Source organism: Ahaetulla prasina, chromosome 9, assembly GCF_028640845.1.
Source record: "Ahaetulla prasina isolate Xishuangbanna chromosome 9, ASM2864084v1, whole genome shotgun sequence".
NCBI lineage: Eukaryota > Metazoa > Chordata > Lepidosauria > Squamata > Colubridae > Ahaetulla > Ahaetulla prasina.
Window position 1 is genome coordinate 7,526,224 of NC_080547.1, and position 13,256 is coordinate 7,539,479.

The 13,256-nt window shown below is 47.5% G+C and overlaps 1 protein-coding gene across 3 annotated transcripts; it reads left to right on the forward strand.

Annotated features, from left to right (window-relative positions):
• The first annotated feature begins 1,484 nt into the window (after positions 1-1,484).
• Positions 1,485-12,586, forward strand: PURB (purine rich element binding protein B). Of its 3 annotated transcripts, none has more exons than XM_058194389.1 (2): positions 1,485-2,157; positions 2,651-12,586. In XM_058194389.1, the coding sequence occupies exons 1-2, from the start codon at positions 1,713-1,715 to the stop codon at positions 3,307-3,309; spliced, it is 1,104 nt and encodes a 367-aa protein (XP_058050372.1). In that variant the 5' UTR covers positions 1,485-1,712; the 3' UTR covers positions 3,310-12,586. The 3 variants fall into 3 exon arrangements, with proteins under 3 accessions (XP_058050372.1, XP_058050371.1, XP_058050370.1); XM_058194388.1 differs by having other exon boundaries at positions 1,485-2,127; XM_058194387.1 differs by having other exon boundaries at positions 1,487-2,277; positions 2,792-12,586.
• Positions 12,587-13,256: the final 670 nt, after the last annotated feature.

Here is a 13,256-nt window from a genome sequence, read left to right on the forward strand (position 1 = left end):
CGTGACCTGGATGACTGAGGATCCCTACAGACTTTTAGCTATGCAATTTGGGATGAACATCCTTGGAATGGTGTGGGAGTAGGAATGGGTTTCCAGAGGGGGGAAAAAATGCAGACTACAGGAACCATTTGCACCGTTCAGGTGACCCTGAAGACACAGGTAGTCTCCCAAGTGCTTCAAGGACCCTCTAAAACAGGGGTCTCCAACCTTGGCAACTTTAAGCCTGGAGGACTTCAACTCCCAGAATTCCCCAGCCAGCTTTGCTGGCTGGGGGATTCTGGGAGTTGAAGTCCACCAGGCTTAAACTTGCCAAGGTTGGAGACCCCTGCTCTAAATTTTTATTTATTTATTTATTTATTTATTTAAAGGATGCAAACGACCAGCTGTCTGCAAGGCGTGTCAATCCTTCCTTCCTTCCATTCCTCACCATCCAGTCACAAGCTGAAGAAGCTTCTCGGATAAGAAGCGAAACGAGGAGGAGCCGCGTTCCCGCCTGGCCTGGGACGTCAGGACGGGAAGAGATCTGCACGCTGCCCCTTTGCAGCCCCGGACCTCGCATGACCCTCCGGCCGTTCGGCTTGCAAGCGGCGCCTTTCCCCACCCCCCATGTCAGCTGGGGATCGAGAACAGGCTGCACCGCTTCCCCACGACCCAACAGCCTCTGCATCACGTCGGGAAGGGAAAGACACGTGTCTTTTTGGCTCCCAGGCTTGCAACCCGTGCAAGCAACGCCCCACTTCGCTGGGGAGTCTCCCTTCCCGGAAAGACGACTCCCCTCGCCCCACTCCCACCCAAGCGGGGGGTGGGGGGCGGTTGGGAACCATGGGACATGTCGTCGCCCGGAGACTTAAGCGGGAGGAGAGAAGCGGCGCGCCTCCACTTCTGAAGTTTCCCCGCGAGGGGAGTGCTGGGGGGGGAGGCTGCGCGCGCATCCGAGAGCGAGCCTGCGCGCGCATCCGAGAGCGAGCCTGCGCGCGCATCTGAGCTCGCGCGCCAGAGAGAGCGAGCGAGCGAGGGAGGGAAAAGAGTGTGTGTGTGTGAAATGGGCGGGGGGGGGAGAGAGAGAGCGCGATTGAGCGCAGCCTCGCCCTTGTCGCAGCGAAGCGGAAGAAGGGAGCGGGCGGAAGACGTCACCGCTACGGCGGGTTGGGGAGGGGAGTCTCTCTCTCTCTCTCTCTGTCTTCTCCTCCTGTAGGGGGAAGGAAGGGCGGAGCTTTAAAGTTCTGTGGGGAGCGTGAGGGGGGCAGAGCTTCCGGCGTCGATGGCTCTTTGCTCGCTCGCGCGTGCGCGGTAGCGGTAGTTGCGGGAGGGGGGGGAGAGGAAAGGCAGGCGCGCGCGCGCGGGCGGGCGGTAGCGCGCTCGCTCGCTGTCAGCCAGGTGACTGCCGGAAATCGGGGTGGACGCGTCTGAGGAGGCTGAGGCGGGGCAGAGCGCGAGGCCAGCGCGTTCTCTCTCTCTCTCTCTCTCTCTCGGGGGGGGGGAGCGCGCGTGCGTGCGTGCGTGCGTGCCTCCGTCGGTGCGAGCGCGAGCGAGCGAGCGAGCGCGCGTGCGTGGACGCCTGAGCGGCTGAGGGGAAAAGAGAAGGGCGAGAGCGTGAGGAGAGCGGGAGAGGCGGACGGACCGAACGGGCGGAGGAGGCGGAGGAGGAGGGAGACCGGGCTGGGCCTGACGGCGGCAGAAGGAGAAGGAGGAGGAGGACTCGGGCGGAGAAGATGGCGGACGGGGACAGCGGGAGCGAGCGAGGCGGCAGCGGCAGCGGTAGCGGCGGAGGAGGCGGCGGTGGCGGTGGCGGCGGCGGCGGCGGCGGCGGAGGCGGCGGCGGCGGGGGCTTCCAGGGCCACCGAGGCGGCGGCGGCGGAGGTCCCGGCCCGGGCCCCGAGCAAGAGACGCAGGAGCTGGCCTCGAAGCGCCTGGACATCCAGAACAAGCGCTTCTACCTGGACGTCAAGCAGAACGCCAAGGGCCGCTTCCTGAAGATCGCCGAGGTGGGCGCGGGGGGCTCCAAGAGCCGCCTCACCCTCTCCATGGCCGTCGCCGCCGAGTTCCGAGACTACCTGGGCGACTTCATCGAGCACTACGCCCAGCTGGGGCCCAGCAGCCCCGAACAGCTCGCCCAGGCTTCCCCGGGCGGAGAAGACGGAGGAGGAGGAGGCGGCGGCGGAGGGCCTCGCCGGGCCCTGAAGAGCGAATTCCTGGTGCGGGAGAACCGCAAATACTACCTGGACCTGAAGGAGAACCAGCGGGGACGCTTCCTCCGCATCCGGCAGACCATCAACCGCGGGCCCGGCGGCGGAGGAGGAGGAGGCGGCGGCGGGGCTTCCAGGGCCACCGAGGCGGCGGCGGCGGAGGTCCCGGCCCGGGCCCCGAGCAAGAGACGCAGGAGCTGGCCTCAAGCGCCTGGGCATCCAGAACAAGCGCTTCTACCTGGACGTCAAGCAGAACGCCAAGGGCCGCTTCCTGAAGATCGCCGAGGTGGGCGCGGGGGGCTCCAAGAGCCGCCTCACCCTCTCCATGGCCGTCGCCGCCGAGTTCCGAGACTACCTGGGCGACTTCATCGAGCACTACGCCCAGCTGGGGCCCAGCAGCCCCGAACAGCTCGCCCAGGCTTCCCCGGGCGGAGAAGACGGAGGAGGAGGAGGCGGCGGCGGAGGGCCTCGCCGGGCCCTGAAGAGCGAATTCCTGGTGCGGGAGAACCGCAAATACTACCTGGACCTGAAGGAGAACCAGCGGGGACGCTTCCTCCGCATCCGGCAGACCATCAACCGCGGGCCCGGCGGCGGAGGAGGAGGAGGCGGCGGCGGCGGGGCCGGCTTCCCCGGTGGGCCTCCGGGCCTCCAGAGCGGCCAGACCATCGCTTTGCCGGCCCAGGGGCTCATCGAGTTCCGCGACGCGCTGGCCAAGCTGATCGACGACTACGGCGCCGACGAGGACGAGCTGGGCGGCGGCGGCGGCGGGGGTCCCGGAGGGGGTCCCGGAGGAGGAGGCGGCGGAGGCCTTTACGGCGAGCTTCCCGAAGGCACCTCCATCACGGTGGACTCCAAGCGCTTCTTCTTCGACGTGGGCTGCAACAAGTACGGCGTCTTCCTGCGCGTCAGCGAGGTGAAGCCTTCCTACCGCAACGCCATCACCGTCCCTTACAAAGCCTGGGCCAAGTTCGGCGGCGCTTTCTGCCGCTACGCCGACGAGATGCGAGACATCCAAGAACGCCAGCGGGACAAGCTCTACGACCGGCGAGCCGGACCGGCCGGGCCGGGCAGCGGGAGCGGCGCGGGGGACGACTCCGACGGGGATGATGTGGACGACGATTGAAGCCTCTTCCTCCTTCCTCCTCCTCCTCTCCTCCAAACGGCGCCCCCCACCCCACTTCCTCCTCTCTTCCCTCTTCCTTCCCCCCTCTCAGCTACCCTGGGGTTTGGTTTGGTTTTTTCCCATGGACCGGTGGGAAATGGGGCGCAACCCGCATCCTAAGCTTCCTTCTCCCCCCCCCCCCAGGAGAGAGAGAGAGAGAAGCCCTGCCTGCCCTGCCTCCACCCAGCAGCCCCTCTCCCGAAATCACTTCCTTTCCCCGCCCTATCATTGCCCCCCTCTCCTTCCCTCCAGGATACAGCATCTGTCCAGTTGTGAGTTGGCCCAGCTTTAAGCTCTCCCCCCCACCAAAAAAACCCCCAAGGCTTGCCATCCTCCTCGCCCCAGAGAGAGAGAGGGAGGGAGGGAGGGAGGAATCCTGGTGACCTCAGTTAACCTCCGTCCTGGCCCGCAAGAGTGGAGAAAAAAATCCTTTCCCACCGTGAAAACTGGATCCTTCCCACCATCGATCTGCTCCGAGCTTCCCAAGGCTTCTCATCTTGTCTCCCCCCCCACGGCTGAAATGTGTGGCGTCTTTTTTTCTTTCCTCACCCGCCCACCCGCCTGCCTCTCCCTTTTTAATTTATTTGGAGTGTGGGGCGAAATGGGGGAGAGCATTTTCATCTGATCTGCCTCTCCCTGTCCTCTCTGTGCCCTCCCCTCCCCTCCTCTCCTGCATTTTGAGATCTCGGGTCCCTCTTCCTCCTCCTCCTCCTCCTGCTCCTCTTCCTCCGCTCTCAAAACCAGCATTCTGGAGACTGCATGGCCACCCGAGCACAGTTGGAAAAGGAAGAAGAGAAGCTGGCGCAGCTATCCAAATCCAGCAGCCTAAACCGGGCAAGTTGTGTTTTTTTTTTTAAAAAAAAAACAAGGATCGTGATCATAGCCCAATGTGAAGAGGAAGGTTGAAGCCCAAGGCATATGGGAAAGTTGAAATGGGGGGAGGGAAAGTGGGGGGGGAAGAGACAGGAAAGATGGCCGAAGCAACCCCCAAGAATGTTCCTATGAATCGGAGAGGGGATGGAGCCTTTATCTGGACCAACGTCCACCTCCTCCTAAATTTTTACCCGTAAAGCTACAGGTGCCTGAACTGGAATCGATACGAAATTATTATTCTAAAGTTGGCAGGTCATAATGAGTATTTTTTTTTCTTCTCCTCCTTAAGGGTCGGGGTGGGGGTTTGCAAACAGGCAGGTTCAAAAGAAGAAGAAAAAAAAGGCATAAAGCACAAGGAATGCAGAGTGGACTAGTTGCTGCTCACTTAAGTTCTTCCCCTTCTCTCTAAATAAGGCGAAAGAGCAAAATGGCTTTAGGCTTTAGTAGGAAGTAAAAATTGGAGCTGCTTTTCTCTGGGCTTTTTAAAAAAAAAAAAAAAAAGATGATGTACTTCAGTAAGGTGGAATCCGTTCTGCAACTCACCGGATTTTTAAACACAAAAAGCATTAAAATCGTAACCTGGTAAAAAAAGAAAGAACGTGAGGCTTCAAGTCTAAATATATATATATATGAGAGAGAAACGGAAAGCTGCTTTCGCCGTGCAAATAAGTGGACATGTTCTATGAAACCAGACACCAAAAACCTCAGGTCCAGAAGTCCAGCATCTGTTGTTCTTTTAACAAGATTTTTTTTTTAACAACAAGAGAACACAATCCATTTCCTCAGTACCTCACGTTAACGTTAACAGCAATGGATTGTTCAGAGCACCATCTGCCCTATGGGAGGTTCATCAACGTCACCATCACACAAAAAAAAAAAGGATTAGAATCAAGCCCAGTTCTGTGACTATGAACACGAGCAGCATTTTACCACCTTCAAATTTTACTATAGACTGGCTACTGCCTATTCGTCCAGTTGTCTTTCCCGAGCAGAGTTGGGTCTCCCCACCCAAAGAATTGCCTCATCTATATTTTAAATGGATTCTTACCTAAAATGATATTTTTTTAAACAAATGAAGTCAGTCCTATTCCCTCTAAAAAAAAATGTTTTTAGCTACAACATTATATACTAGCAACTTTGAATTGAATGGAAATTGCGTACTGTTCATTACAAAGTTTCAGGTATTGTTTGTGTGACATCTTAAAAAGAGGCAGGTAAAACTTCCTCTACAATCTTTTTAAATTGTGCATGCCTGTCCTTTATTTGAGCTGCCTTTTTTAATTTATTGCATACCCTTATTTACCTTATTTTGGTATAGCTCTTCTCTATACTGTCTTTGTTTTGTATTTATTAGAAAGCAAAGAGGCGTATAAAAGGCATTTTCCTCACTCGGTTCTCGCTGCAGTAGGGAAATTGGCTGGAATTTTTCTAAAAAAAATAAAATAAAATTGGGTTTTGCTACAGTTATTATAAAGCTCAGCAAATGTCAGATTAGTTTATCACAAACATTGATTGTTTATTTTAAAAGCTGTTTCTTTATTCCATGCGTTCATGGTAGATCTTATATCCTTGGGAAAAAAACAAAAACAAATCCAACCTTACTTTCCATTTTTCTCCGTTGCAAAGAGCTTGTTTCCTGAATTGTAATGGGAGCAATAGTATTTCTTGATGTTTTAATTACATCCATATACTTGTACTGTATTTTGTACTCTCCGAGGCAGCTGTTTTCAATAATGTCCTGCTGTATTTACCTATGTATTTTTTTTTTGGTTCTATTGTATTTAGTTCTTTGTTGCGGAGAACAATATTCACCCACAAAAAAATTTCAGCGTACAAGGATCGCAGCCTGGCTAGGACTGCAGAGAACTCTGCTTTTAACTAATGAGACTTTTAAAAGGCAGCAATGAAAATGAAGGCTGCAAATGCTTAATACCTATTGCTGTAACTCTTCATTCAATTTAAAACTGTATAATACTTGTATAGACCAACATTTTTTTTTGTTGCGTTAGTGGTAATCCCTCCCCTCCCTCCCTTTTTATTATTTTGTTTTGTTTTGTTGCTCAGCTGCCATGAGCCAGTTCTTGCAAAGATGCAGTACCTTTCCTCTTCAGGAGAACCTTTTGGGGGGGAGTGTTTTGGGCTGAATTGTAGTAACTAGCCTTACCTTTGTATTACATGGTAGTGGCAGGATTTTGACTGTCCCTGGCCAGTGGCTATAATAAGCTATAATTAGCTGCCCAAAAAGTATGTGGAAGCGGACAGAAGCATATCAGTTGTTTAAGCAAGGAGCGTTGCCATATATGGTGTTGCCTTTGGCAACCAGGAAGGGCCATTGCAGACCAACTAATACTGATACCGAGTATACCCGAGTGATACATGACCCCTTCAAGGTGTGTAGTTAGGGTGACAGTGCAAGATGCCAGTGGGGATACTAAGGAGTTGGGCCTGCTTGTGCTCACGTATAAGTTACAGGCGTTTTAACTAATTCCACAAATGTTGAGGCTATCGTGCTACGTTAGGTTAATGCCCAAGAGTCATTCTAGGGAGAAATTAATTCTGGTGACACAAGCTTTGCTTAGATGCAGCGTACTTCAGCGAGGAAACCATCCCTCCTCCTTGTTGGAGAATGGGGAAAGAGTTGCCTGAAATCTATACATACATACATACATACATATATATATATATATACTTATACATATATATATATATATATGTATAAGTATAAGTATATATATATTACCTTTCTCCCTTGTAGAGCTTAAAACGTCTGGGCTTAAAACCACAGTGGAGGCTGCAGATTCTTTTCAAATTAATTCGACCTCTGCTGGAGAGGGCGCCTCCATTGCTTACGGCGAAGCATTTAGAAACCTCTCCCTTCCCGGCTGCTACCACCATCTTGCACAGACCATATCTGAACGTATTGCATCCCTGCTTTCTACGTCTGGTAGTTCGCCTCAGCCACCGGTTTTCTGCAGGTTGCACCCGGGCGCCTTCGGTGTCCCGTTTGGAGCAGCCGCTGTTCACGCGGGGCCGGGTTCAACCACGTAATGAAAAACCCACTACCCTGGAGATTCAACCCAACGCCAGTGAACTTTAGTATTCCTGTTATACTCCCGTGCTTAAATGTCCATTTGAGTCATGAAAAGCTTCTCGGTGCTGCAGTTTTAACTCATATCCTCGATCTCTTTCTGCAGCGACGACGTTTGTGGGCCGGTGCGTTTTGCAAGCTGCCACATCCTGCACACCTAGCAGTAGTGGGAAGGGAGCTTGAGATCCCAGTGAAGTTTGGGAGTTGAGCTGTGGAACGTGAGGTGTGTCGAATTGAGGCGGCTTGTGGACAGCACTGTCATCTTTACGTGTAGATTTTGTAGAGGGGGGGGGGCGGGAGGGAACGGGTAACCTCTGTATTTGGCATTTCTAGGCGTTGCCCTTAGAATGGTGCATCTGCTGTACAAAGGAAATGTAAATCTTGTATAGCACCAAAAATTGTAAATAGGCGAGACATACAGGTATAAACGCCCATAGCTTTAGCTCACATCTAGTTATGGGCCATGTTCCTATTTCCATAGCTATCTGCTTCAGAGTGATTGCAGGCCCTAACCCAGGAGCCCGAGTCTTCTTTTTTCCCTCAAAGAGAAAGCAATTCCCGTTGCTTACCCTGGAATCCTCTTTGCACAAAAAAAATCACAGATTATTTTTTTTAAGTAAAGATTTTAGCTTCTGCTTTAGTGTGTCTCTAAAAAATACAACTTAAAAACGATCCTGTCCTTGCTTGTACTTTTCAGGATAATGGGCGCAAGAGGCAGGTTTCAAATAAACCCCTCATATTGAGTGGCCCGTTTGTTGACTGCACACTTCAGGTATTGGAATAGCTGAAGATGGTTTTTGATTTACTCCCGTCATTTAGGGGGGAAAAAAGGTGTAATATATTTGACTATACAAGACATCTGCAAAGTGACTTAACTCAGGCTACTTTTCTCGTGTGAGGGTGGCAGTTTTGTGATTTTGGTAGAAAATTGTTCATTGCATAAACATGCTTTTGGACGTCTCAAAGTTTTAATAGAAAGATGATGGTACTTGATCTGATGCACAATTTAATCTCTCAGCAGATATTCGCTTTTTTTTGTTTCTTTTTTTAAAAACAAAAAAACAAAAACGAAATGTGGCCTTGACTCTTTAAAGGAGAAAAGAAAAACTTGCTTTCCCTATATGTAAGTGGCACTTTTTTTGGGCTTCAAAATTATTCCGATTCTGCAAGTTCTTCGTAAACATGATATTGATATGCTTCCTTTTTTATAAGCAGGTGAAATGGTCAACGTATTGAAATATGTTTGCTATGAATTTAGTTTTGATAAAGGAACAGGAATGCCTGAGGCTAAATACCTAAAACCTAAAGGACCATTATGCTCTTTTTAAAATAGCAGTAATCACAATTATTTCTGAAGAAATGCAGCTAGATCATTTTAGTTCCACCGATCCACAATCCTGCAAGGCACATCAGCTACCATACAGACTGAATGGGTTTATGTCAGATGGCTTGTAATTTTCGTAGCGTATCTGGTGGATGGTTTCATAGGAATGCTTCCAGATATCTAGTGCCCTTCTCAAAATTAAAACAAAAATTGTAGAAAGAAGATAGAGCAATCGGGTTTGCTGTGCAGTGAGTGACAACTCTGCGCATGGATGTTCCCATGTCAGTAGAAATACCAAGCAGTGACAGGTATATTTCTTGATTCTTTGTTCACGCCAATGAACCCGTGGGTGTAAATGCATAATCTTCATGGCCGCTTGTTCCCTTGGCCTGAAATATAATCTGTCGTAGTCTTGGTTCCAGGTGTGTGAGAGGTTTTCTGAAGTCTTGCCCTCTTGTCGGTATTGCTGCTTTGTGATAGTTTAGTGTCGGCAGAATTGCAACATTTAGATGTTGTGCTTGAGCATTCACTGGATCGTTTTGATTGAGGGATTTTTTTTTTCCTTAAATTTTGCATGGATTGCAATGATTTAATAGATTATGACTACAGGTGACAGAAAAGTCTGGTTGAAGTAAAATAATTTGCATTTCCCCTCCCTTCCTTTTGCAGGTTCCAAGTAACCTCAGCTTTTGCACTTTGTAGCTTTTATAGCCATTAGCGATTAAACACACACACACACCCCAAGATTATGCTTCGTTTTGTTTTGGAGATAATGTGACATTCAGGAGAGGAACGTAGCAAAATCCAATAGCTGTCTCCTGCAGGATTAAAAGAAATGTTTAATATCTGAAGTAAACATTCAAGCATCAGGATTTAACCATGGATGGATTACTACCTCTTATACCTGTAAAATCACAGTTATCTGCATTGGTGCTAGATTAATTTCACCTTAAATATACTTACATTGCTTCTCTGTTGTAATGTGTAGTAGAGTTGGGTTTTTGTTTTTTTTTCCGTTGTGAAATTCCCTATTCTGGTCTAGACATTAAAACATCTATCATGTACGGTTGTGTAAAAAATAGAAGAGTTAGCAAATGGAGATACATAGTGGAACAGCAACTTTTTATTAGCTTGAGCTAGACTGGATTTTTTAGAGAGCAACGTGTCTTCTATACGGGTTTTCAGAATGAAGTTTGTAGCACAGAGAAGTTTGTCAAGAGAAAAGAGGCTAAAATTATGCTCAGTATCTACAATTCTGAATACAATGAAAGATTTTTGGCCTCTGATTTTCGGCATAAATTCTATGATTGTGGAATTTAAACTCAGCCCTGTTTATTGATTTGTGCCTAATTATGGAAATCTGAATAAAATGATAGACGCTCCATAGGAGTAGAATTCTGGCCAGTGGGATTGCTTCCAATGGCAGTTCCACCCTTGCTTATCTTTCACAATTGGAGGTTTTCTATTGAGAATCATTAGTCTGCCAACATGTTTACTTAAATAAGAAATATTGGCGAATTTATATAGGAGTGAAAGTGTTCTTTTGCTACTCTCTTTTGCTCCAACCTCTCCGTTTTAAAAATTTGACCAGGAGATATAGTGCTCACAGTTCCCATGTCTACTAACAAAATGCCAACAAAATTTTATCTCTGAAATTTGGCGTAAGGAAGGTTTAGTGTGCTTTGTCAAAGCCATTTGTAATATGCTGCTATGTAGCCTTAATATTGTAATGCATTGTGTGTGTATATATATGTACATATACACTTAAATGCAAAGTGACTAACCCACAGCCAAGAAGCAGAAGGTTGTGTGGTTTGTTGCAGCTGGCTCCTGCTTTGTGTAGCCAAGATAGATTGTATTTAAAACTTGCAGAAAGAAAATAATTTAAAACAGCAGTCACTGCTCATCATTTTCACCTAGGCAAATGTCCCAAGGCCAAATTTTTAATTTCTTGCCCTGGTTCCCCCCCCCCTCTCTCTGAAAGGCCTGCTAGTTAGAAAATCCACACATTTGAACTTAAGTGGGATTTACAAGCAGAATATGGCTTAATTTTCTTTTTTCCACGTTTGTTTCCCTCTTTTGTGAAAATTAAGAAATATTGGCCCATTACGTTTTCAATTGAAGATGCTATGCTAGGTGGGTTCGTGAGTTGATCTGGCTTGTGCAGAATCCCTGAATAGTTGAACAGGGCCAACTTTTTTGTAGAAGGGGTGGCAGAGTTTTGGTAGATAGACACCACCTAGTTCTGAAGCTGCGGTGAACATTTTTTTTCCTTTGGCACGTCGGTCTTGCGTTTAATTGAATAGCTCCTCCTCTTCTGGTACCTGGTAGTTAGTGTGTTGTTGCCGACAGTAGGAGGCTCGTCGCTCTTAGTTAAGGATGATCCTTAACACTTCTGCAAAAGAAGGTGTTTTTCTAACTGATCATCTATGGATCCGGGGCTCCTCGGTGTTTAACCAAGTGTGCTCGACAAAGCTAAGAACTCCTCACCTGTCCATGCGAAGGCTTTTGCAATGCCACTGGTTCTTCAACGGATGCCCAAGCCAAGAGAAACCCACTTGAAATAGGTACTCCACGTACAAAAATCCAGTGAGCTTTGAGCAGCGGCTGTTCTTGTGGTAAGGAGTTTATTCTTGCTAATGTTAATGTTGCCAGGCCTTGAACTGCTGGCAATCTTCCACGTTTTCCCAAAACCACTGGAACAAACACTTTCATTCCGATTTTGGAACCCCTTCAAAAATATATATATATATTTTTGCAACAAACTTTTGCACAACTGGTGGAATTTGCAAACGCATGTATTGTATTGGAACGATCCAAATCTTTTTCCCAAGAAAGGGGCTGATAATCAACGCATGTCCCCGTAGTAGTTCAATCTGTGGCTAAGTGTTCTGCCAGTGGGTTTCTCAAAAGCTACAGGTCCGGGTGATAGGAAAAAAGAAAAGATAAATAAATGGCCAAGTTGTAGGGAACCAGTACAGCCAGGGAGTGGAAATTCGCCGGGCTGTATGTATAATGTCAGAAAGTAAGCAAATAATTTGAGTTTGATGTGGCATTCACCCAAACTTGTGCAAGTCATAATTGATCATAACACAGATGTAATCAGCTAACCCATTTGTAAATATACACATGTTTGTACATTGTATACATAGAAACAGATGTCCATGTACATGTGTATGTATTTATAAAATTGTTTCTCTGCTAGATGCAAAAGTAGCTCTAATTTTATATTATATTATATTATATTATATTATAATATATATATATATATATATATACATATACACAAAAAGGCTCCCCTCTATAAATATATAAATCCTAGAAATTTGTAGTAATATAGGACTGATTTCAGGAATATCTGCTGAGAGACCAAAAAGTTCACTTTTAAAGTACCTTAATTAAAAAAAAATAAAGTTTATTCCTCTCGTTTATTTTTTTATTAAAATTGAAATGCACTTTAACTGGCAACCTACATACGCAGATCTAGCTGCATGGTGCAGTTTCAGACTTTGAAATCTGGTAAAAAGTGCAGCACCCATTGAAAAGACCGACGATTCCTTTCTCACCTGCCAAGCAGAGCGCTGGAAATGAGTTCAAATCCTCCGCAGGGTCAAGAGCTGCCTGTTGTCTTGCTGCCCATTGGCTGAAGCTTAGATTCTGATTTCCCTGGGGGGTGGGGGGTGGGGCGCGGGGATGGGGGCTAGCAGGACTGCTTTTTAAAGAGGCTGTTGTCAAAAAAAGGCAGGTCCTGGAATTTACCACTAGCTAACTAGCAAAAACAAACAAACCAGAAGAAGAAAAAGGAAGAATGTCCACATGACCTGAATAATTCCTCATGCTAGTTGAGCACTCCTTAAAATAGCAGGTTTTTGCAAATGGAGTTTTACAGTCTATATTTAAAAATTGTATGTTTGTAACAAATAAAAAGTATGCGGAAAAGTGAATGAACCATCCTTGGTAGTCTGTGTGTTTTGTTTTGTTTTGTTTTGTTTGATTTTTTTTTTTCAGGTTGGAGGGATCCCGTACATACAGGGGAATCTGCGTGTCTGTTGGGGACTTTTGCAAATGGAATTATTGCAAGGTGAAATATGACCAGGGTTTTTTTGGGGTGGGGGGTAGGAGAATAACATAACATAACATAACATCAGAGTTGGAAGGGACCTTGGAGGCCTTCTAGTCCAACCCCCTGCCCAGGCAGGAAACCCTACACCATCTCAGTCAGATGGTTATCCAACATTTTCTTAAAAATTTCCAGTGTTGGAGCATTCACAACTTCTGAAGGCAAGTTGTTCCACTTATTAATTGTTCTAACTGTCAGGAAATTTCTCCTTAGTTCTAAGTTGCTTCTTTCCTTGATCAGTTTCCACCCATTGCTTCTTGTTCTACCCTCAGGTGCTCTGGAGAACAGCCCGACTCCCACTTCTCTGTGGCAGCCCCTGAGATATTGGAACACTGCTATCATGTCTCCCCTGGTCCTTCTTTTTGTTAAACTAGACATACCCAGTTCCTGCAACCGTTCTTCATATGTTTTATCCTCCAGTCCCTAATCATCTTTGTTGCTCTTCTCTGCACTCTTTCTAGAGTCTCAACATCTTTTTACATCGTGGCGACCAAAACTGGATG